At 34.9% G+C, this 25,156-nt stretch overlaps 1 protein-coding gene across 5 annotated transcripts in view; it reads right to left on the bottom strand.

Moving 5' to 3' along the window:
* Positions 1–526: 526 nt before the first annotated feature.
* Positions 527–25,156, bottom strand: part of LOC142344773 (uncharacterized) — a 79,223-nt gene continuing 54,593 nt past the window's right edge. For all 5 annotated transcript variants that reach the window (XM_075396692.1, XM_075396694.1, XM_075396695.1 and 2 more), the window contains exons 2-10: positions 16,176–16,348; positions 14,493–14,622; positions 14,040–14,146; positions 8,501–8,695; positions 8,266–8,424; positions 6,518–6,737; positions 5,995–6,149; positions 3,048–3,141; positions 527–1,293 (exon numbers count right to left, since the gene is read on the bottom strand). In XM_075396692.1, coding sequence (XP_075252807.1) covers positions 1,080–1,293; positions 3,048–3,141; positions 5,995–6,149; positions 6,518–6,737; positions 8,266–8,424; positions 8,501–8,695; positions 14,040–14,146; positions 14,493–14,622; positions 16,176–16,348 — 1,447 coding nt within the window. In that variant the 3' untranslated portion in view covers positions 527–1,079. The remainder of the gene's footprint in view (positions 1,294–3,047; positions 3,142–5,994; positions 6,150–6,517; positions 6,738–8,265; positions 8,425–8,500; positions 8,696–14,039; positions 14,147–14,492; positions 14,623–16,175; positions 16,349–25,156) is intronic.

The following is a 25,156-nucleotide window of genomic DNA, read 5'->3' on the forward strand; positions in this document are numbered from 1 at the left end:
CTGTTTTCAAACATTTTTGAAATCAAATTTTCTTCAATGCACCGCTTAATAAGTAAGTTAAGTGCGTCACTCAGAAAGGAGTAATAATTTTTGAAAAAGTATTCGATAGGATATTTTATCCCAAGAAATTTTGTTTTTCAAACTTTTTTGCTATATTGTACATTTCACCAGAATTTGCTTCAGAAAAACTATTGAAAGAACCTTTGATTCAATATTAAAATAACAACCAGATCATCTCATATTCTGTGAATTTATTGCTATTATTGTCTATTTTTGTTAGGTGACCTTTCAGTGGTGATTTTATGTTGTGTTAAACAATGATGGGAAGGAATATATGTAGCAACTCAAATTCAGAATTGTTTGTTTTAGATATGTTTTGAAACCAGCCTTAACTGTTAAGCTCCAGTCCTTCTATTTTCAATTTGCAACATTTATTATAGCAACATTATGACAAAAAGGGAAGAAAAGTTAACTTGGACCCGAAAGTCTAGTTACATTTAGGTTCTCAAAGAGTGAGGCAAAAACATTAGAAGGCAGAATTATTAATTGATTGTACTAAAAAAAAAGTTTAAAGGCTCATTTCAGAAAGAGACAAGTACCAAGATAAAAAATTACTAACACGCACAATGTCTTTCAAAAGAAATCACATGACGAAATACGAACTTTCAACTAGCACAGGACCCCTCCTCCCCAACACATACAAACTTGCTAGGTGATTAAAAGTTTCGTACTCATTAGTCGGAGTGAAGTAATTATTCTCAGCGTGCGATGAGTTTTTGACAACTGACGACATTATGGCTCATAATAGTTTCTATAGCCCGCTTAGAGAATGGACTAGAGGAGGGATTATTATTGGTAAATGCTTTCAGAATTCAAAATATCTAGATGTTATTGCGCCCGGGGCAAGTAAGCTTTTAGTTTCGTAGTTATGGAGCAAATGAACGCTGCTACTAATAAGCGCTGTTTTTGATACTGTGTAGTAAGACTGACAAACTTTCAATGACTTTCATTAACAAATACAACATGGAAACAAACTAGAGTCTTTATCTAGTTCAGTAGAACAACCTGCTCAACTAAATTTAAGGGATGTAGTTGCTCGTCTCTTCGACAGGACCTTCACTGCTGTCGGTGAATATCTTTTTCTGTGTTTCCATTGATTCCTGAGATACTTGTGCAATTATGAAGTTGGGCACTTTGGGTTCTGTGTCCACCGTCTGGTCCTCGACATCTCTGCACTTCCAGGCGAACTCGGCAGCATTTTTAATGGGAACGCCTTGCTCACTTAGCATCAACCTTAAACATGGAAGTATTGTATTCTGCTGACTTAATGTATTAAATTCTTCTACATTGTCACACTTCTGTAAATCAATAACGAGTTCGATAGCTCAAGGCTTTCGATAATTATTTCGAACCTGTTCTGTCATATTTTTTTAATAAAGTTTTCGGCAATTTTTAATTTTTGTTCAATTTCGTATTTATTTCTCTTGTCATGTCTCACAGTCTCATTAATGACGGGTCACATTGCCTCTCTAATGAGGACTGATTGAAGCACTATCTAACGTGCTTTTTAGAGATGCCCTTTTGTGGTCGTTTTGTTTTTTCTATCTCCTAGTTTCATTAACGAAGTGTCTAACTTGCTCTTTGATGAGACATGATTGAAGCAAAAAAATAGTTTTAATTCATATCGGACGCTACATGTTTTCAGAAAATAAATGATTTTTTTCAGTTTTGTGGTCAGTATGGTTCTATGACCTAAGTTTTCAAAGGCATTTCTCATTGTCTCCCTGCAGAGGAAAAATTAATTAGTGTTAATGATTTAAATACTTATCTTGAGTTTTCAACCACTGCGACACCATTTGTTTTTTAAAAAGCGCCTTTTTATTTTTGATCGTTTTGTAATTCTTTCTAATTTTCCATCAATAACTCTCATTGATGGATTATCTTGTTGACTCTCTCACTAAAAATTAATGACTCAAATTCAAGATTTTATCTGATATATAACGTTTTTAACAACTTCGACAGCCTTAATGAAACAAATAAACGGTTTGACATCTGATGTTTTGACCAATTTGACACCGCTTGTTTCCAAAAAAGACAAGTGACTTTGATCTTTGCTACTGTTTGTGGTCGTTTCGTTTGTTGTCCTATCACTCATTCTCAGTAATGACAAGTATCTTAGGCGTTGCAATTAAGCAAAAATGAAGCTTCCTTTCGAGATTTTGTTTTTTACCTAATTATTTCATATGTTTTGTGACCATTTCTGCGCAAAAATGGCTTTTTTAGTTTTAGATTGGCTTGTTATTTTATTTGTTTTGTAGTCTCTTATTCTCTGGATCAGCGCACATTTCCATTCCAACGACAAAAGATTGCGGTTACATGACAATTTACGCAATGCCATTATACCCAATACCAAAATACCCAATGCAATTATACCCAATTCACATTGATATTTTCGTTCCATAATCCGAGTACTAATTAGCAGAAAATAGCTCTTACACGTATGATTTAACAAGCGGATAATTTAATCCCATGTTCGGTTGTGATAGTTTCATATTGGGTAAATTGTCCTGACACCAAGATTGCATCTATTTAATTATCATGTTTGTACTTATCGTATTTTTAATTTGAAACCAACCATTTTCAAAGTTTGAGTGAACTCTTGACTACTAACTAACTGAGTTTATTTTTACTTTTTGCTAGTGCAAACTGGCATCATTTGCTATAAAAAGAAAATCATGACCAGGCTTATCTGATGCCCCTGTAAAAAGAACATTTGTTAGCTTTCTGTTGAGAGTCCCAAATAAACGAAGTTCAGGTACATAGAAGTAAATTAAATATTTATAACGAAAAAACGATCCTGACTTCTATCCCGGAAACTATAAAAATTAATCAATATGCTTGCCGACGTTTACGGTTATCAAAATGAGTTCTCAGAAAACAGAATCGGTAAAGTGTAAGGCATGGAGGGGGCCAAATAGATTTCCTAAACCCGAGTTTTCGAAATAGACAATGTGTTGATTTTCCAAATGCGACCACTTCTTTAATACCTGTAGCTGATTTCAGAGTCCAGTTTTCTATACATCTGATGAGCTTCCAGACATTTGGATCCTTCATTCTCCCACTGAAGAGTCATCTGAAGTCCTACAACATTTTTAATACATATTACAACAAGGAGGCTCGGTAATGTGCGTTCGCACAATAAGTTCTGACCCCGCTCATCTACATTTTTCACTTAATTGTCTACCAAATGAGAACGAGGTAAAAAAATTAACATATCAACACATCGTTCAACAAACTACTAAAAGAACAAAACAATCTACTCTAGAGGGTCTATGAGACCTGTGGCTACCATATTACGACTACCAGAAAAGACGGCAATAAAAATCAAATAGTTACAAATATTAATTAGGACCAAAACTCCTTGTCCATTTTTGAAAACCACTAATAACCAAATCAAAAGGGCATCAGATAAAATTTATACTAAGAAGATTAACCGGTACTTTTTGGAACAAAATATGGGACTTTTCCTCAATGTGACTTGGCAACAAGTCGACTAGAAATGAGCAAAAGCGGCAAAAGTTTATTGAAACATTGCTTTTTAAAAAAGTATTGAATTCGAACTGATTAGAAACATTACGCATCGAATGAAATCATTGAGAGAAACTTTTATACCCCCAATAGAGAGCCACAGAGGCCCTTCATTATCCAGGATATGTCATACGACTACAAAAAGATCGACAAACACAGGCAAAATTTGCACGAAAAATTATGCACGATTACGATGTCCCCCCAATCAATTAAATATTAAGGTGATCACTGTAACCAATAAAATTCTTCGTTTGCAGTTTTTGCAGGTTACAACATTTGTAAGTCAAAAGACGCTCATTATTGTGATACTGTGAAAAGAAAACAAAAACCTACAAAAAAGGGGCAAATTTGTAAAAATCACGAAAACTGGTTTTATGAAAACTGGTTGTTCCAAGAAGAAAGACCATTTGAGGAAAATAAAACCCTTATGAAGAGCAAAATGTATTTCAGAAGAAGAATGATGTGAATTGTATACAGAGAAGCTTAGCTACAATTTAAAAGAAATAAAATTGGCAGATCTCAAAAATCTATCTCTTTTTATCGAAAACAAATATTTTCAAAATTCATAGCCATCAAAAGCTTCGACTAAAAGAGTAGACAGTTTGCGTTTTTCAGTTAGAATGTTAAATAATGTGACAATTTACAAAAAAGAACGAAAACAACAGCAAAAATGGGCAATTATGCGCAAAAATCAGAAAATTTTGTATAGAAACTCATAGTACCAAAAGCAAGAAAACCTTCTGTTAAAACAATCGGCCACTAAATTAGTTTTTATTCTATAAGGAGGAAAGGTTGATCTGTACTTACTGCGAATAAGTAAAATGTTGACTAAAAAAATATAAAAAACTGTCAATTTCAAAAAATCACAGAAGTTTCCATAAAACAAATACTTTCAATAACATAAGAGACATTAAGTAACAACCGAATGAATAGAAAAGGTTCACTTGCAACTCATGAGGAAGAAATTTAGATCTTTGAGTTGCTCAAAAATCAGACTGCCAAAAGAATAAGAATTGAAGGCAAAAGACAAGAATTCAGTTAAACTTTACAAAAACTCTTCCTCAAATCCATAAAAACCCTTTGGTTCTCTGGAAATAAACTGTATCTACATTCGGCCTCAAATTTACGTAATTTGGAGCTGTCACTAACGGAGCCGTAATAAAAAATATTGTCAGTAATTAACGTTAAAAGAACAAAACCAAAGTTTTTTGAAAAAAGGCAGCATCAAAAAAAACCAAAAATTCTCTGATTCTAAGAGTCCATGATATCATCGAACCTCTCCCTGATTTTGTCGCGCGCCCTGCAAACCGACCAAGTGTTCCAACTTTTTTGCGAATTAGACCAATTGTTGAGTGGAATTCTTCAAATATTGAAAAAAAAAGATATATTTTGTATAATTATCGAGTTAAATCTGCAAAAAACGGCAACATTTTAATTCCAGAAGACTTTCATACGGCGCCTAATTACAACTGGCGCTTTTTTTGAGTTTAGGGAGTCTGTGTTAAGGTTTCTAGGTTACTTAGTCTGGCAGACTTTAACAAAGTGGACCAAAAAAGCATATTTTCTGCCATTTTTGATGAAAAAAGTTTGAATTTTGAAAATTTTATCAAAAATTTTAGCCAAAAAAAAACACCAATCAAACAATTCAGCAACGGTATTTTATCTCTAACGGTAACAACAACACTCTGCCGTTAAAAATTTCTACTTATTTTGAATTATATTAGCGATATTGTGCCAAATTTTAGCAAAAATTACTGAAAACGTGAACAAAAAGTCGAATGTTCACAAAACTTTAAACCTCGATAACTCCCTGTAAAACACGAAAATCGAGAAAATCTTTTTAATTCCGTATTCTACGCCGGACGGGCTTTTTAATGATAGCACTCACAATTCTCTACGATGAATATATCGGTCGGCCAAAATTGACTGAACAAAAAAAAAACCCAGTTGAGTATATAGTTCCTCCCTCCCCACTAAAGTGGGGGTCGGAACAATTATAATTTTATATAATGTATACCGAACAAAATCGAAATGATAAAAACGTTTGTCCGCCGTTTTTACCTAGAAGCACGGACATAACACACTATTCTAATTATTCGCTTAAAGTTAAAATTCTAAGCTAAGAGAATTTTAACCTTAAGAGAATAATTAGAATAGTCTGTTATGTTCATGCTTCTAGGCATACAGACTGTCAAGCGCGCTTTAGTCTGGATCAGGGCAATTTCGGTCTGGGACGTTCTGGACCAGGACGATTTCGAGCGCACAAGTCAGCCTGGGTAGGGTATAACTGAGCGGCAAAAAATGTTAGTGCAACAAAGAATTTGCCAACTACATAATATAGAGTAACGAGTTCTCAATTCGCAATTTTAGCTCTTAAACGAGTAACACTATCACTTTCTCTGTAACCTGTGAGGATTGAGACAAGAGCCGATATCTTAATGACTGCCATCGACAGAATGGTGTCTGCGTCGTCTACTGTGAGAGAAGTGAGGATTGTGTTCAAAGTACCAAAGAAGACAAGAGGACAGTAGAAACAGCCCAAGTTCAGGAGATAGTAGTATCTAAGCAAATAATGGAACATAACAACCAATCCGTTCAGTTACCTTTTGCCTCAAATAAACTTTCTTTTGCAAGATCATAATCTTGATGTAGTTTTATTCTCCCCAAATCCTTAACTTTTGTATATGAACAATTTTGACTAAAGTTTGTCGTTTCATGTCAAACGTGCACAGATTTAACTGTGAAAGACCTGCCATATGTAATGTTTACCGAACATTAACTGCCATTTAAATTCCCAAATAAAAAAAAGTATGTAAAGTTTCCGTTGGTCGCATCTGAACATTTCAATCAAAAAATATGAAATTTATCATCATTTCGTATTTTAAAAGAATTTTATAGCCGCTTGAATATTTAAAAATAACCATATTACCTCCCAGCATTGCCATAGAGGCGTTTAAAAGCTCTATATCTGCACAGAATGCTCTTGAGAAGAAGTCCTGCATTCATGTTTGAATCTTCAGTCCCGTCAAAATTCTCTTCCTTTTCTTTCTCCTCCAAATCCTCTTCTGCTTTCTCAGTTGTATCATCGGATACTTTCTTCGTTTTTTCACCAGAGGCACTAGATTTTCCCGCCTTATTGGGTGCGGTTCCTACACGAAAACAAAAATGACGTCGACAAAATTTAAGATTTGTTAAACAAAGTTTTATTGAATTTACTTTTAAAATTTGTTATGATGACCTATTGTGAACAGTGATTTTCAGCGTGATAAGAGAGGGCCGCTTTTGCCAATCAAAAGCCCCCTAGTCACTCGAAGTCACCTTTTCTTAGTAGTATGCAAGGATCATAAATGATATCATACAAGCACGTTTTGCATTTTGCAATGTTAGCATTGAATCGACAAAACTTCAAAATATTTAACATTTTCCTTATTATATTATACAGTTCGTCTAGGTAAGTTCCTAAGATCACTATGTTACAAACTATTTCTCTGCTTAGCAAAATGAATTCTATTTTTAAGGGACTTCATGTTTTGATAATTCTGATCAAGGTAACCTCTTACGTTTTGAACGCAAGTTTGCAACGAATTATTGCCTCGATCAGTTGATTTGTTTGAACTAAAAACTACTGCATCATCTGAATATTGAAATGGCAATCTCCTACATCAAGTAACTTCATTTCAGCAACATCCAGCAAACAACAGAGGACCAAACTCTCCCCGAGTTGATCCCATAATTCAAAAAGTTATAAAATTACAACTTCATATTATGGCGTTTATGAAAAGTTGTAGTCATAGAACTTTCATAAAAGGGAGTTCTATGAAATAGAATTTTCGTGAAAATTTTGATGAGAAGGAGGGAAAATTTATGTCTCAAAAAACTAACTTAAAAAGAATTTGAAATATTGTGTTCCAAGCGAACACAGAATTATGGAAAAGTTGTAGTCCTAGAACTTCATAAGAGATAATTTTTTTTGAGAAAAATAAAAAAACAATTTATTAGGACCTCTATACAAATTAGGACCTCTGTTTTTTTCTTAAACTGCAATTCAGAGACTCGCCTAACCCGCGCACAGTCAATTTGTGGTCTAAGAAATTTAAGAGGATCCACGAAAAAGGTCAGAAGGCAATGTATTATGGAGGAATTGTTACCATAAAACTCTCAATCATGAGTAAGTTGCAGTCATAAAGCTTTCATTCAAGGCGAAGTTTTAGGTATGCCAATTTCCTAAAATATTTTGAATCATGAAGTCTTAAAAACAGAAAAATATTATTTTTAGTTTAATTTTTTGTAAACTATCTATTTAAATCGCACTGTGAAACAACTATAACAAATCTTAGAGACACAATAACTTTAAAAAATTGGCGAATTAGGTAAGCACAAAAACACAGTGAACAAGATGGCCGGATTAAAACGTGCAACTCGCTTCAAATTCTTACAATATTCTCAGAAAAGTTTTTCATATTATTCAAACTAGATTCCTGAAAAAAATGTTTATCTTGTGCAAAATTTTGCGAGTCAAATGTTTACCGTGGATGGTTGCCAGAAAATCCTGCAAGACAATGCATCCGATTCTAAGAGTTGGTCCCGATGTTTTAAGATCTTAAGAGGAAGTATTTTCAATTGACATAGATTACGTCATCTAATGATTTTTTTTTTCATTTAAAATACAAGAAATACCTTCTGGTTTACTGATGAGAGGGGCGTCCTCATTCGGATCAGCCTCTAACTGAGCAGCAGTAGTTTCGCAAATCTCTTCTTCTTCATTGTCTTTCGCTTTTGGATTGTCAGCCTTGTTAGCCGACGAAGACTTCTTCTTAGCCGCTGTTTTTTTAGCTGCTGAACAAAAGAAATGTTTTAATTTCTTAAAACAACTTTATTTTGAGTTACTAACTATTAACTGGTCAATTTTTACCTTTTTCAGCCTTCCGTCTTTCCTCCTTCTCTCTGAGCTCCAGTTGTTTCTGGATATTACCCAGAGCATTCTCCTTTTTCATCTGTCCAGTGTCGTATCTTCGAATGATATGGGGTGGTATTGTTATCTCATTCTGCATTATCGTTTTCTCATTCTCATAACAACTCTCCACAAACTCAACCACTCCCTTTACACCTAGCGATATAAAGATTGTTCTCTATGGCGCGAAGGACCTTTTTCATGTGATAGATTGATAATACGATGCTTTTGTTACTTTTTGTGATGCTTTTATAGTTTTTTTACATTCAATTATTGATGCCTCCAAAATGTTTTTTCCTAGGATGGGACTTGGGACAGGGCTCTTCCGGCTTTTAGTGTGCGCTTTTTTTGCTTTTTCTCATTTTTTCGAACCAATTTTTTTTCCAAAGAGATAGTTTAGCCAGATCTTGCAAGAAAAAGTTAATCTTGCAAGAATCCTGCAAGATTAACTTATGTTTCGGATTCGGGTAATATCTATAAATACTAAACGTTGGCGTCAACTGCCAGCAAATAGGACCGATTGACATCCGCGGTACTGAAACACTCGAAAGAAGAAAAAATATCAGCTTATTTATGGAGAACAATTTTTGCTGTACAATTTTCCTATGAACAGCATAATATATTTTTGGTATAATATAAATTGCAAAAATAGTATTTCAAACAATGTTACTACATGATACTGTATAAGTCACTACGAAACTTTGGCATTACATCTCAAACCTTTTATAAGACGACAAAGAACAAAGTAACCGGAGAAATCCGAAAAAAAGCTCGCAATACCCGAAAACCCAAAACAACGTTTATCAATTGAAAACATAGCCGGCATTTTGCCGGAAAATATCCGCCTTTGACGCGTTTGATGCACATCGGGATTGAAACAGAAAAAAAAAGAATTTTTCCTGTTTTTTTTTTCAGTGTCAAAAATTGTTCCAATTTGGCGTCCAGTTTCAGTTCGATTCTAAAACTATACTTAATTAAGCTTCTAAACTGAAAGCTAATAACCTTTATACCAGTGTAAACTAGCAAACACTGTAATGAACTTTGATAACCTAATGCACTATGACGTAATGACCGGGATGTATCGGTTTATCCCATTTCTTTTGATTTTGCTGAAACAAACAAAACAAAAAAAATCATTGCTATAACTCTTGAAGTTTTTTACCTTAAAGGTCAAAATTCAGCTTATTAAATATACCCATTAACGCACGCACAAGCCTTGAAAGAGGTCAGTTGGCCCCTAAAGATGGAATAACTCAAGATAAAAAAAACAAGAAAGAAACAAAAACTGAAAAATTTCTGTACGTTTCTTAATTTTGCAATTTTATGTTCAAAACCACTTTCGTTGCCTGCCTCTCGAATCTGTCAAGTAATCCATCAGCCAGGCTTTTAAAAAATTACTTCGCCCTTGAATATAGACAATCTTAAATGCAACAAAAATTTTCAAAAAAATGAAAAATTGAACTTTTTATTGAAATCTTGCTAAAATTGATAAAAATTAATATCTTGAGAACCTTTCGTTGTCTTCAGAAATTATACAGTAACCGAAGTTCAAGCATGGGAAAATTTTCACTCGCCCATGAAAATTGATAAAGTCTGAACAATATATGTTTAGCATTAGAAAAGTTCAATCTTTGTCTAAAAAAAATCGAAAAAAATGCGTAATCATTGTCCACTAATGTAGGAAAAACAAAAGATAAAAACATGAAAATACCGAAAAAGAAAAATTTTTTCAAAATTTTGATATTTTGTCAAAATCATTATTTTGAAAAAGATTTTCTTCGAATGCCTCCAAATCTGTCTAGTAACCCAACAGCAAGATCTTTAGAAGTTTAATTGGCCCTTGAAGATCGCTAAACTCCGAAAATAGAGACAATTTTTTAAAATTTGAAAGAATCAAGTTTTATTAAAAAAAATTGCTAAAATTGATAAAATTAACATTTTCACAACATTTCAATTTCCTCAGAAAATATCCAGTAAAACAAGTTCAAGCCTAGGAAAATTTTCACTGGCCCATACGTTTCGATAAAGTCAGAACATGATGATTTTCACAGCATTTGAAAAAAATTTCAAAGTCTGTCGCAAAAATTGCAATAAATGCGCATTAATAAAATGCTGAATACCATTCCAATGACCCTACCAACATGGAGTAGCCTACTATCAAACCCTAGAAAAGGTTCCCTGTCCCCTGGAGCCAGATAAACTCAATAACAACAAATTTCGAACATGGCTAAACTTTTTAAAAAAAATGGCTAAAATTTGTGATATTTAAATGTTGAGAACCACTCTACTACCAATAGAAATTATGTAGTAACTTATTATCAAACACTGGGGGAGGTTCCTCGGCACCTGGAACTGGCAAAACTTGAATATTGTCAATGAATATGAAAAACTTTGAACAAAAATGCAAGTTTTATCAAAATATTGCGAAAAATTGTGAGATTACAATGTTGAACATAACCAACTAACATTGTGCGAAATGCTCTAAAACGACCAGTTGGCTAACTCAATAGCTAGCCACGGTATAGTAAAGCTAGCTGTAGCGGTTGTGCAGCGGTTGGCTGATGGGGTGGGGCAACGGTGGGGTGGAGGGGGCAACAGTGTGTGTGTATGTGTGTGTGCGTGTGTGTGTGTGTGTGTGTGTGTGTGGGGGGGGGGGCAATGGTGGGAGGGCAGTTTTTGGCTGCACGCGGCTCCTACGCTCACGGTCTGAACGATGTGCATGTATAGGGATTGGGGGTGAAATGAGAGGGGGCTGATCTGGGGGAGGGTTGTGGGGGGATTGGGGTCAATCTCTAAGAACCGCCCTTCACACCATAAGTAAAGGCTTCCAAAACAGTTTCTGTGAATCACATACTTGGCGATTAGTGAGCTGAAAGGCTCTAAGAGCACTTAATGCCTGCTGGGCGGTACCTATTCATCACGTTTTTGAGGACGAAAAGTCAAATGGGTCAGACGAAAAATCGGTCAAGCAAAATATTGCATTAATAAAAGCTCAACAGGACTAGTATAATTGCTTGAGAGCAACTAAAAACAATTCCATGGCCAATTTAATTTTTTCAGTAACCTATTATTAGACCTTAGAGGAAGTTGCTTGTCCCTTGGGGCTAGATAAACTCAAAATATGACAAAAAACTTCAGAAAAAATTGAAAAAATTTGTGACATTAAAATGTGGAAACCTATTCCACTACCACCACTTATTATTGAACAACATATTATCAAACCCTCGGCAGCGGAGGATCCTCAGCCCCTGGGAATGGCAAAACTTGATTAATGACAACAAATATCAAAAAAATTTAGAAAAAAAATTTGGAAATCAAAATATTGCTAAAATGTGTGAGATTAAAATGTTCAAAACCATTCAATGGCCAAAAAAATTTTGAAGTAACCTATTATTAGTATGTAGAAGAGGTTCCCTTTCCCCTGGGTCTAGATAAACTGAAATGACAAAAACTTTCGAAAAAACTTGAAAAAATTGCAAGTTTTATCAAAAATGGCTTAAATTAGTGACATTAGAATGTTGAAAACCACTCCGTTACAGTATCATATTATCAAAACATGGAGCAGGCTGCTTGACAGATAGGGCTGAAAAAACCCAAAAATGACAACAATTTTAAAAGGTTTCTAAAAACTGTAAAAATTAGAATAAATTTGCGTGCTATGTTTGGATTGCCAAAACATATTGCCCACAAAATGGTCATAGAAAGCAATTACGTCCTGCAAAAAACCTTTATCGATTCTATACACCTCAATTGACGAAAGAATTGAAAAATGACGAACTGACGCGATAAAATTGCAACATTTTGGGCTCAAATACTCGTAAAAAACAACCTGAATTATGGCCTTCCCAGTAGCTTCACTACTCTGAGCCCTACCGGGACAACTAATCGAGGCTAAAGACTTCTAATCAAACTTGATGCTCGCTACCTGTTTATCCCGTTTTGAAAAATCATGAAAAAAAGTGTAAAAACATCTGGCGACAAAAAAAGACAACACCAATACAATCCAATTCTGGGATTGTATAAAAAATCAGGACAAGACGCGACCTAAAATTTAAAGCATTTTCATTGACTAAACTAAAATCTAGACCTAGAGTGAACTATGTATGGATTGGGAACACTATTCAAAAAAATTCCAATCCAAACAATCGAAAAAAAACAGTAAAAATCAAAGTGAAATGTGAACAAACAACCACTAGCGAGAAAGCAAATTTTTCTTCAAAGACAGTTTTCTCACTCCACTTTAAAATTAGAGCGAAAATTTTCACGCCACAAAACCACTCGCTTTTTTGCTCCACTTCCTGTTTCGGCGTGACCAAAATCACTACTCCAATTTCACTTCAAAAATTATGAAAATGTGTGAACAGATCCTAAAATAAAGACAGCGCCCCAATACAATTCAATTTTTGGAATTGTAAAAAACGAGAGGGACTAAATAATAACCGTTGAGAGGCTGACGGAAGGTGGCAATTTCTTGTTTTCGCAGCAGTCGTAATGAAAAGTATACGCTATTACATAAATTTAGTAAAAAGGGGGAAATTGAAGCCATTACCCTCGGGAGAATCTGCCCAAGTGCTTGGTACAAGGTCTGAGAAGAACTAAGATTTGTATTTTGACTTATTTAGTGTATCAAAAGGTTTAAAATTGTTCAAGTTTGATCTTATTTAAAATCAAGAAACTTAAGAGATTGATAACTCACATTTTAGATGTTTCGGCTATGTTGAAAATATTATTAACAAGAGCTGCTAATTTTATCAAGAAATAAAATGCAGATGCACCCGCGTTCGCATTTTAGTTAGCAACCAGTTTTTTTGTTTTCAGTTGAGAAAGATGCAAAGGTGAGATTCTGTCAATGCGATAGGGTGACTATGCTAGTGCAAGTTTGTAGGGCAAAAACATAGACGAACGAACGGACGGAAAAAATTTTTCCCTGAGAATACGTCGTATATTTCCACATGCTTTTCTATGACTACAAGGCAATCTACTTGACCAAGTTCAGCTGCCTTTGGTCGAAGAGCCAAAAAAGTCTTGAATCCATGATTAGATAATGAAAGATTTAAAAACTTCCAGTCGTGCGTAGTCATAACGACGTCAGAAAACCATAGAATCATCTTTTGTTGTTAGTATTCTCTAATTAAAAGAAAAGTAAATTAAATTAGTTCAATTCAATACCTTTTGCGGGTGTTCTAGAATGGCATTTTGAAAATAAATTTTTCCTTCTAATGGTCCAATATGACGCATGTTGATCATTCTCATCAATTGTGCTTGAGATCAAAGTTTGAAATTACGTTTTTTCAAAATTCTTTTCAAATTACATTTTTGAATATACTGATGATGGCCAATTCGGAGCTATTATATTAGCAGAGTACACAAACTCATTTTTATAATACTAGCTCAGTTGGTAAGTGTTGGAAATTTCATTAGATGTTACCGCAAGGAAAAACATTCAAAAGCCTAATAAATATCCTATGGACCTTTTCATGAAGTCCGTGAATAGACTCACATTTATTGATCTGACAATTGAGGATTGTACAGAACATAGACACATGTGCACTCATGTCTCTGTACTTGATGAGGGTGGAGTTGGCAGACTGCGTTTTCTGACTCCATCTAAACAATAAGCACCAGTTGTAATGTGAACACATAACGCTGCCAAAAGACATTGGAGAGCCTAGGAATCCATCAATACTTTTATTGCATAAAACTTAGTTTTTGCAAAAAAATGTTTTGCGAAAAATGATTAATAATTCATTTGACCCTAATGAGTGTAACCATAATAGCTTCCTCTCCGCAAAAATATAACCCCCTATTGAGCTAATTACAGTAGTTACGGGCGCTATAATATCTATCCTAGTGATGAGGGCGACTATAAGGGGAAGACCTAACAATTCCAATATAGTTGCCTTTAAAAATCGAGAAAGATGTTAGAAGAACAAGGAAAATTATTAGTAATCACCCCAGTTTGAGTTGAGCAGCCGTCCATACGGATGATGCTCCGTTGAGAACGGCCACTACTATCCTCAACTGATCCCTCCACTCGGCATTTTTTGGGTTTCCGGACATGTGGGTCAACACAGTAGTCATACCTGAATCAAACAAACAACAAATGAAAAGTTTGATCTGATCCTATAAAACGAGTTTTTATCAAGTAACAACTGCCAAATGTCTTTGTAAGAGCATGTATAACCATATTAGATGTTAAGACAATTTTTGAAAAATTTCTTTTAGATATTACACGACAGAAACGACAGGATCACTGGGGGTAAACACTTTAAGGACACCATTTGGGTTGCCAGTTTGATTTTACTGCTCTGAGGTTAAGAACATTCCAGTGATATCAAATTTAACCACCCGATTTTTGTTACACTGTTGTGATCATGTTAAGCGTTAAACTATTCAATGAACTGAAAATAAAGTATCTTATTTCAATTTACTTTATTAAAACATTGCGCGTTTTCGGTCAAAGTTTTTCGATAAAACCGTTTTCGGTTAAACTTCAGCCTTCTCTTAAGGACTCTAAATACCACACGGCGAAACGTACAAGAATTGCCATTGACGCCATAAACATATTGTATGCTAAGCAGTTTTGGTCAATTTCATGAGAAGATACTAATAAGGCTCTCAAAGGTCCATTAAGATTATAACTAAACATTTTATCGTGTAGTGCTGACTAAACTTTTATTCTGTACGATGTGATACAATATCTCCTCAGAAAAAATTTTTCCAGGAAAAATTGCCATCATTTGAGATTTTTATTTTGTCAATGGCACCACAGTACAGTGAGGCACTTAAAAAAATACAACAAACACAACCACTTCCTAATGCTAGTGGTAAATCTACATCATTTTCGCAAAAAGGCAAAACCCCCATTCCATGATTCAACTTGAAGTTAATTGAATTTCCTTTTTCTCACAAGAACGCTAAATTTTTTCAAATAGTTACTCCGTATCCAACCTTTTTTTGGAATTCCATGTGACTACTCTAAATTACAATAGACATTTTGCTTACACGATGATGGCTAATTAGTACTGGCTTGGCATATAGACTACACATGAAAGTTTTACTTTTAGTTAACAGTGAAAAATCGGCATTGCGCATCTTTTGAATTCTTGTCATTTTGACATATGGCGATTGTTTTGTGATCAATTATCAAAACTTCTAAGGATTTCGCTTTGAAATTGGATATTGTTGCAAATATGAGGCGCCACCAGCAATTTTATCTCATGACAACTTTTATGTTGCACGCTCGGATAAGAATTTTTTCGTGTCAAAAAACTGATTAAAAACTTTCGTCGTTTAAGATCTGATAAGAAAAAGTTCTATAATGTAAGATCTCATCGTTGCCTTATCAGATCTGTGCACCTAGAACGAGTCTCAAGTGTTGATCAGTAATTCTCCAGTGAAATACGTCTTGAGTTGGCAAATCGGTGCTGATCACGTCTTATTTCAAGTCTTAAGACTTGCCCAAGACTTGCCAAGTCTTAAAACTTCTTTAGTGAAAATTTAAAATGTCTGCAGATATGTCCCACTATAGGAACGATAGTGTAAGAAATGTGTACGATGTTACAGAATCAAAGTTGTAAATGACTTATGAACTATTCAGTTTGAAAGATTCGTCTCAGACAAAAAGAAAACTAACCTTGTACAACAAGTAGAGGGAGGAAGAAGACCCATAGATTCAGTTTGAAATAGTAGTTTCTCGTCTCTTTGTACAACACTTTCTGTCTGTGGTACTTCTCATTCAACTGAGACAGTAGCTTCTCTGGGTCTTGTAGAGTGCTGGCTACGTCCACGTCCTCCGTGAGTTGAAAGCTGAAAACATTCAATATACAAGACCATACAAGATGCGAGATTATAGACACATATGAAACGGGAGCAGATCTTTGAATCCTTGTTGCAGAAGTTAGGAGGCGAGTCGGCATTGAATAGTGTGTCGTCCATGAGCGGGGACAATCTATAGTAATAAGTTTTTGACTCACCCAATGAGTGGGGAGCCCAAATTTAATGAATTATCATTCTAGTTGTACCTCATTGGCGGGTGAAATGTGATTGTCCAGAACAGGAAGTTTTGCCTCAAACAATTTTTCCGAAAAAGAAATCATTTTGATTGCATGGGTGATTGCATGGGTTGAACTGATAACAATGATCGTTGATCGTTTATGAACCAAGATTTTCTAATTGTATGAATTAAAATTCGTACATAAAAAAAGACCATAAAAAGAGACTATAAATTTCTTGATATTCCTAAATAGAATAGAGTTTTCGAGACGTTGAGCTCTGGAAAACAGGCCAAAAGCGTAGTTTAACGGAAACAGATCAAAATGGCGTTTTAATCAGGCTATTATGCATATTATTACACCTTTATATAAAATACTGATATCAAAACTGAAATTTTGTATAAGGAAACATGATTGTTTTGACTGTATTTTTTAACGAAAAATGCTGCAAACCCTTGTTTTTGACAGGTACAACCAATTTAACCGTTGTAAAACCTATGAAATGATAGTTTCTGACCTTTATTATTATATGAGACAACTGTTTTAGAGCTTGAGCGTTTTTTAAACAATATGAACCGTTTTTTGACAGGCATTTTTGAAAAAAAATCGCTGTTTTTTGACCGGCATTTTGGGAAATGACCAGTTATTTCCAAACAGTGACTGTGATAGGGAAAGGGACAACAAGCGAGCTTTTTCTCTAGTGGAGTTTTGTTTTCTCACCAAGTTGTCATAGGCTGAGTTATCAAGTTCTTCCAGATTTTGAGAGAGGCGTGGCCAAAGTTTCACCTAATTCTTCAATTGTCCTAAAGAACTGGTTGCCTTCAATTGGATTATGGCCAGTCAGTTTTTCTACCACAACAGAGGGTTGGAAAACAGAACCAACAGAGGCAGTCTGAACTTGAACAGCTGATCTTATTTCAACACCTGTCTTCAAGAGGAAGTTTTCTTAGAATAACGCGTGGTAGCCATTCCACCTAAATTTTTAATTGTCTGAACAAATCAGACGTCTTCAGAAGAATTATGGCACGTGAGCTTTTCGACCAGAACAGAGCATTGGAAAACAGAGCCAATATATACGTCCTGAACTTTGTCAGCTGATGAAAAATTGGTTAGAATTAGTTGAGTGTATGTGATCAAAACTAAGTCATCGAGAATTCCTGATTGTCAAAGTGAAACGGCAAAGTCTTGAAAAAATTTTATAACCAAGAACAAACCGTTGCAAACAAAATTCACCAAATATACTCACAAAAACAGAAAATATCCTTAACACGCAAAGATGCGACAAAGCATCAATGCATAGAAAAACAAACAGCTTTGAAAAATGCACACAATCGTGGTTATAGACATCAGACAGGATCAGGCCTCTCAAAACATCCGAAAAAACAGAAACTAATTGACGTCACCTATTGAAAATCCCGGGTTGACCGAATAATGAAAGAAGTTATAAAATCATATTTTATTATGGCTTCCTCCGAAAACTTTCGAGAACTTTCATGAAAAGAAATTTAAAAAAATTATTTTTAACGTAATCCTATATACGACTTAGAAAACACAACGCAAAATATCTCAAAAGCCTTTATGGAGTGGTTGTAGACATAGGATTTCAATTGATGAAAATTTTCAGCTGTATATTATTCATCTAACAACAAAGTTTTAGGTTTATCAAAATCATACATTTTTAAATTGCGAAATCAATTATCCATGTTTGAAACTATTGGTCAACCCAGTATAGCTTTTTTTCGATCAAATTTATATTTGTTGAGATTTTAACGGTTATTACGCAATACTTAACTGTATACTTCAACTAATTAAAAAGACCATTAAAATAAGCTTGACCAAACAGGAGTTCTCGGTATGACCTTTGGCAGGGCGGCCATAGGACTTAACATCAAAATCAAACAAAATATATGATCAAATTGAACCCGCAAATATGATGATGACTTGTTAGTAATACCAAATGCGAAAATTCAACTGGTCCATTGAACGCATACTTCAAAAGCATTTGAGTTGCATTCAGTTTTAGATAATGAGATCAATTGCAATTGTCGATTCAAACATATTTTGCCATATTTGACATTTTCCACCATTTATTAATTTTGCTAATGTTGAAAGAAAAATTCCAGACTGAAAACAGGACATCAAAATAAACATCACACGTTCGTTCGGATATTTTCAACAAATGAATGGCTTCTGACATCCATTTAAACTTAAAGCAAACTTAAACTTGAAGCAAACTAGGGAGTTTAAAGAAAACCAGAATTGGAAATCAAGTGGCGAAATTAAATTTATCAGAAACAAAAATGTAGTGGTTTCATAAAGGTGAAGCCCAGATTGCCCAGAGTAATTAACTTCAAGAAATTCTCTGTCGTCCATTTACCCTAAATTCGACAGAAGGTTGTGTTGAAAGTAATCAAAGACTGAATAAGTTCTCATAGTCAGTTTTCGTTTCTTTTAGGTGAACCGATTTGATATTTCAAACTACAGATAGGTAGGTGCAGCTATGGATGGACTTTCCAAAACGCTTAAATTTTCGGAATTTAGAGAAATTGATCTTCTCGGTATTTAACTAAAGGGAATTGCATCAAATGAGTGTAAAATTGTGAATAACACTCTCTATTAGTTTGTGGATTGAACTTAGTTGATGAATTAACGCAAGGTTTCTGACACAGATTGATTACAGTTGGTCAACATTGATTGAATAAGTGTTAAAAGGTCGGTTTCATGAGATAAGGTGAAGTTTAACTATGATTGAAGAAAGCTAAATGACGCATCACAATTTTGTAGTTTTTGGTTTGCATAATTAAATAGAGCCCTGCTACGGAAACTGATAACTCTTAGCTTGTTGAGACAAAAAGTTTGAAAAAACTTTGTAAATGCAAGGCCAGTGTGAATATTGTACGCATTTTAAAAAGTTCTCTTGGGCAGTGATCAAAGGATATTGTTACAAGTTTAATAATTGCTATTATAAATGGTCTTGCGATCGTTCTTTCCATAGAAAAGCACGTAATTTTCTTACCTCTCTTAATTTGGGAACCAGAATTGTTATTATGGGCCTCATTCAGAATTAACTATTTCTGAGACAAACTAACTTCAACAGCGTAAAAGAGGAAAAATTGGAAACAGCAGAGTGACAACGTACCGCTCTCTTTACCAAAAAAACTGTTTCATTTCATTTGATCGATCTTCTGGGCAACACAGTCTCCTCGCTGTTGAGCCTTGCTGAAATTCAGCAGACGACAGAATCTATCACAACCGAGCATGCTCGGCTAGATTACCCAAAGTAACTATTTCTTTTTTCGGTATAAGTCATGCTCACATTTCATCTTAAAGCATGGCAAAATGTGGTTACCAAGTCATCAATCATTCAGAATGGTGAATGAAAAATTTCTTAATGCCATTTGGCGGAGCCAGGAATTCTAACCGAATAGGCGTTTAGCAGAGAAAGTGAGAATTCTAGCCGAATGCTTGAATTTCATGGGGCAAACAACCTGAATGGTTAAATTAAAGTACAATGAATGAAAGAAATGGCGAGTTAAATCAGTCGCTTTGTTATCTATGTTGTTCGATTGGATTGCACTTCACTCTGCCTCTCCATGGTCGCAGCTCCCGCCCCCGAAAAGGGGCGGGGGAGGGCGGTTGCGACTATGGATAGACCTTGTTTACTTTGCTAAAAGTGCTGACAATTTGAGTTTTAGTTACTGTAATTAAAACTGACCAATGAGAAAACAAGAATTATTCGGCTTTCATTTTTTTCATATTCTGCCAGACATCCATTCGGCTAGATCGGCGTCCTCCCTGATTGGCTAGTTGCGGAAAGTCTATATTTGTACACGTCTGCTTGGTTCACTAGCGGCTGGATCTCTAGTCTTAGATGGTGACGTTCAATTATGCCGACGTAGTACTATGCCGATTGAAGCCAAAAATTTATTCAAACAAACTGTCGGGTAAAATAGTAAAGCGTCGAAGCCAATTAAATTAATTGATCACAAGAACTTAACTACTTTCTCAGCCAATTACGTAGCAACCTGCTAATAAAGAATGCTAAAATATGTTGAATCGCGCAGTGCTGGCTGCAAAAATTTAAAATTGACGCATATCGATTTAAAAAGAATAAATCAGTGCAATCAAAAATTTACTGGTAATGCGTTGAAACTGAATGTTTCTTCACGATTACAACTAATGTAAAATTAACTAGCCTGCTTAATTTACCTACAAATAATCATCCTCATAAGGAAGGTGAAGCAAAACGAGATGCACTAATGCAAAAAATTATTCAATTGGTTAAGAAAGACCCTACAAAAAATATTGCGGAAATTTATGAAAATATTATTGAAGATGTTCCAGAAAACGACAAATTTACTATTCCACGATTTGACCATATACGCCAAACTTTATATTACCACCGCAAAAGTCAACTACCCTCAATAACCTAGCGAGATTCGGATATTAATTTTACCCGTTCATGGAGCAAAACAAAAACCGGAGAACAATCTCTTTTGGCGAAAAGTGACTTGTTCGGTATTGTTATTTTTTCTACAAGGTTTTTTATCGAAAACTTGAAAGAATGTGAAACAATTCTCAGTTATGGTACTTTTCGAACTGCACCTGTACCGTTCAAGCAAATTTATACTATATTCGGCCCAAAAAAATTTTGTGCGATTATGAGAAAGGTTTCATAAAAGCTGTGTCTGAAGAATTTCCGGATTCAAATTTACGTGGTTGTCATTTTCATTACAGTCAGGTTTTATTTAGAAAAATTCAAGAATTTCACATGGGAGGTTACAAAAGAACTCAAGTTTATCAAAATTTTTTTGTAGATTGTTTTCATTGCCTTACATTCCAATTGGTTTGGTTCGGACAAATTACCAACGAATCAATTATAACAGAAGGGCCTTTTTGTTTTTGTTGATCGGAATATACCCTGGTTTATCAAATTTTTTTGAAAAAACCTGGCTTGATGTACATTTTCCTATAAAAAATATGGGGTTTGTCTGACATAGCAGAATCTTTGGCAACTACCAATGCTTGTGAGGGATGGAACAATAGGCCTAATCGAAAAAATGGTTGAAATCATCCTAATTTTTTTTCAGAAGCTGTCAGTAGCTGTCAGAAGATTGAAATCAGAGGAAAAATAGTTAAATTATCGCTCTAATCATATCTGAGAGAAGAGCAGCCACCACGTCAAAGAGCCAAATACAAACAAAAACAATCACAAATTTGAGCTTTAAAAAATTCTTACGCCTGTTGGAATCGAACTCTTGAAAACTATTGGGAAACTCTGTGTGAACTTATGGATATTTATTGAAAATAAAAATTTGCGGCACTCTTGAAATAAAATTTTTTTTTCGGCACTCTTAAAATCTGTTCTGTTTCGGCACTCTTATACGTCGGCATAGCTGTACGTAATCGTCTTAGATCGCATTTAAGCATGATGTAAAGATGAATCTTGTTAAAAGTGGCGTGGTGTAACAGGTGGCCGCCGTATTGGCCGACAGGGATTTTAGCCGACAATGAAAAAATGAGAAATTTAGCCGACAATTTTTTCATAATTGGTAATGGCTAGCAAAATTAGCCTCGCCTAATCGAGCATTAGCCTTATACACCGGTGCTAGGAAAATTCACCGACAGGGCGTTTAGCCGACAATGAAAAAATGAGAAATTTAGCCGCCAATTTTTCAACTAACTTTTTGTAGATATTAGCCGAAAACCAATTAAAACACTTGGCGGTTCTTCAAAATCGCTTGACGCTACAAATTGTCCCTAACAAATGTATTAGCATGTAAATGAGTTGATAAAATAAATGTTTCTACGCCCATGCGTAGGAGGACGCCGGTAGAGCCGAACGGGCGCAGAGCAGAATGCGATAAAATGAGATTTAAAGCTAAATATTTCCCATGCTCTGATTGGCGTGGCCGCAAACTCTCTCCCTCCCCGAATTCGGCTCTAAATCTCATTTTTGCTCATTCGGCTCTAGGCCTGTTCGGCTAATTCCTTGCCAGCCCTCGGTAATATCCGAGAAGAGGATTTCGTTAAAATTGTTGGTTACTAAAACTGGCCAAATGAAAAATTAAATGTCTAAAATTAGCCGAAAAGGAGATACAACAAATCGGATTTGAGAACCGACAAATGTTATTGCGAGAATAACATGTTCGGTCGTGATAATTTGTTTGGTTGTGGGCGCTAGTGAAAATAGCAGACGTACCAAAATATAGAAATTATCTTGCTGGCCAATCACAATAGAAAAAATTGGAATATTGTTTTCTGATTGGCTGATTGCTCAACCAATTCTCCATGTTTTAAAATAGGAAATGAAAGTTAACGTAAAATTATACCGAAATCGCGATAAGCCGAAAGAGAAAAATCATTTTTTCTGCGGGAAACTGATCTCATGTTCGTTTGTGATAGATTCATATCAAGTCCCACGGGCCACTGAGGCATGGACATGACCCGCGAGGCATGGAAAGATGCGGTAAAAATGTAATCTAGAATTAGGCTGTGTCCGATTTAGGCTGAATGAACGAATAAATGTACAGTGTTTTAAATTTCTCAACCAATCACAATCGTTAAAAATTCTACATTTTGGTACGTCTATTTGTTAAGACGTCAACTTGGTTGTGATTGTTTCCTATTGAGTCGCACTGGCCAACGTGTGGCCGTAGCTCTCGAGGCATAGCCAAATGCGCTTTTTGCGCGTCCCTCTTTTAACTAACTTTTGCTAAAAGTGCTGACAATTTGAGTTTTAGTTACTGTAATTAAAACTGACCAATGAGAAAACAAAAATTATTCGGCTTTCATTTTTTTCATATTCTGCCAGACATCCATTCGGCTAGATCGGCGTCCTCCCTGATTGGCTAATTGCGGAAAGTCTATTTTTACACGTCTGCTTGTTTCACTAGCGCCTGGATCTCTAGTCTTAGATGGTGACGTTCAACTATGCCGACGTAGTACTACGCCGATTGAAGCCAAAAATTTATTCAAACAAACTGGCGGCTAAAATATTAAAGCATCGAAGCCAATTAAATTAATTGATCACAAGAACTTAACTACTTTCTCAGCCAATTACGTAGCAACCTGCTAATAAAGAATGCTAAAATATGTTGAATCGCGCAGTGCTGGCTGCAAAAATTTAAAATTGACGCATATCGATTTAAAAAGAATAAATCAGTGCAATCAAAAATTTACTGGTAATGCGTTGAAACTGAATGTTTCTTCACGGTTACAAATAATGTAAAATTAACTAGCCTTCCTAATTTACCTACAAACAATCATCCTCATAAGGAAGGTGAAGCAAAACGAGATGCACTAAAGCAAAAAATTATTCAATTTGTTGAGAAAGACCCTACAAAAAATATTGCGGAAATTTATGAAAATATTATTGAAAATGTTCCAGAAAACGAAAAATTTACTATTCCACGATTTGACCATATATGCCAAACTTTATATTACCACCGCAAAAGTCAACTACCCTCAATAACCTAGCGAGATTCGGATATTAATTTTACCCGTTCATGGAGCAAAACAAAAACCGGAGAACAATCTCTTTTGGCGAAAAGTGACTTGTTCGGTATTGTTATTTTTTCTACAAGGTTTTTTATCGAAAACTTGAAAGAATGTGAAACAATTCTCAGTTATGGTACTTTTCGAACTGCACCTGTACCGTTCAAGCAAATTTATACTATATTCGGCCCAAAAAAATTTTGTGCGATTATGAGAAAGGTTTCATAAAAGCTGTGTCTGAAGAATTTCCGGATTCAAATTTACGTGGTTGTCATTTTCATTACAGTCAGGTTTTATTTAGAAAAATTCAAGAATTTCACATGGGAGGTTACAAAAGAACTCAAGTTTATCAAAATTTTTTTGTAGATTGTTTTCATTGCCTTACATTCCAATTGGTTTGGTTCGGACAAATTACCAACGAATCAATTATAACAGAAGGGCCTTTTTGTTTTTGTTGATCGGAATATACCCTGGTTTATCAAATTTTTTTGAAAAAACCTGGCTTGATGTACATTTTCCTATAAAAAATATGGGGTTTGTCTGACATAGCAGAATCTTTGGCAACTACCAATGCTTGTGAGGGATGGAACAATAGGCCTGATCGAGAAATTGGTTGAAATCATCCTAAGTTTTTTCAGAAGCTGTCAGTAGCTGTCAGAAGATTGAAATCAGAGGAAAAATAGCTAAATTATCGCTCTAATCATATCTGAGAGAAGAGCAGCCACCACGTCAAAGAGCCAAATACAAACAAAAACAATCACAAATTTGAGCTTTAAAAAATTCTTACGCCTGTTGGAATAGAACTCTTGAAAACTATTGGGAAACTCTGTGTGAACTTATGGATATTTATTGAAAATAAAAATTTTCGGCACTCTTGAAATAAATTTTTTTTCGGCACTCTTAAAATCTGTTATGTTTCGGCACTCTTATACGTCGGCATAGTTGTACGTAATCGTTTTAGATCGCATTTAAGCACGATGTACAGAAGCGATAATTCAGCACAGTATGCGCAACCGAATAAAAGGTTGCTATGAAAATGTTGGTCAGCTTTGACGAGAAATTTAGCCGACTATTAATGCGACTTTTCAAATACGCCAATAAAATTTAGCCGACAATTATAGCGTGT

This window comes from Convolutriloba macropyga, chromosome 8 (assembly GCF_964194025.1).
Source record: "Convolutriloba macropyga chromosome 8, txConMacr16.3, whole genome shotgun sequence".
Lineage (NCBI taxonomy): Eukaryota > Metazoa > Xenacoelomorpha > Acoela > Convolutidae > Convolutriloba > Convolutriloba macropyga.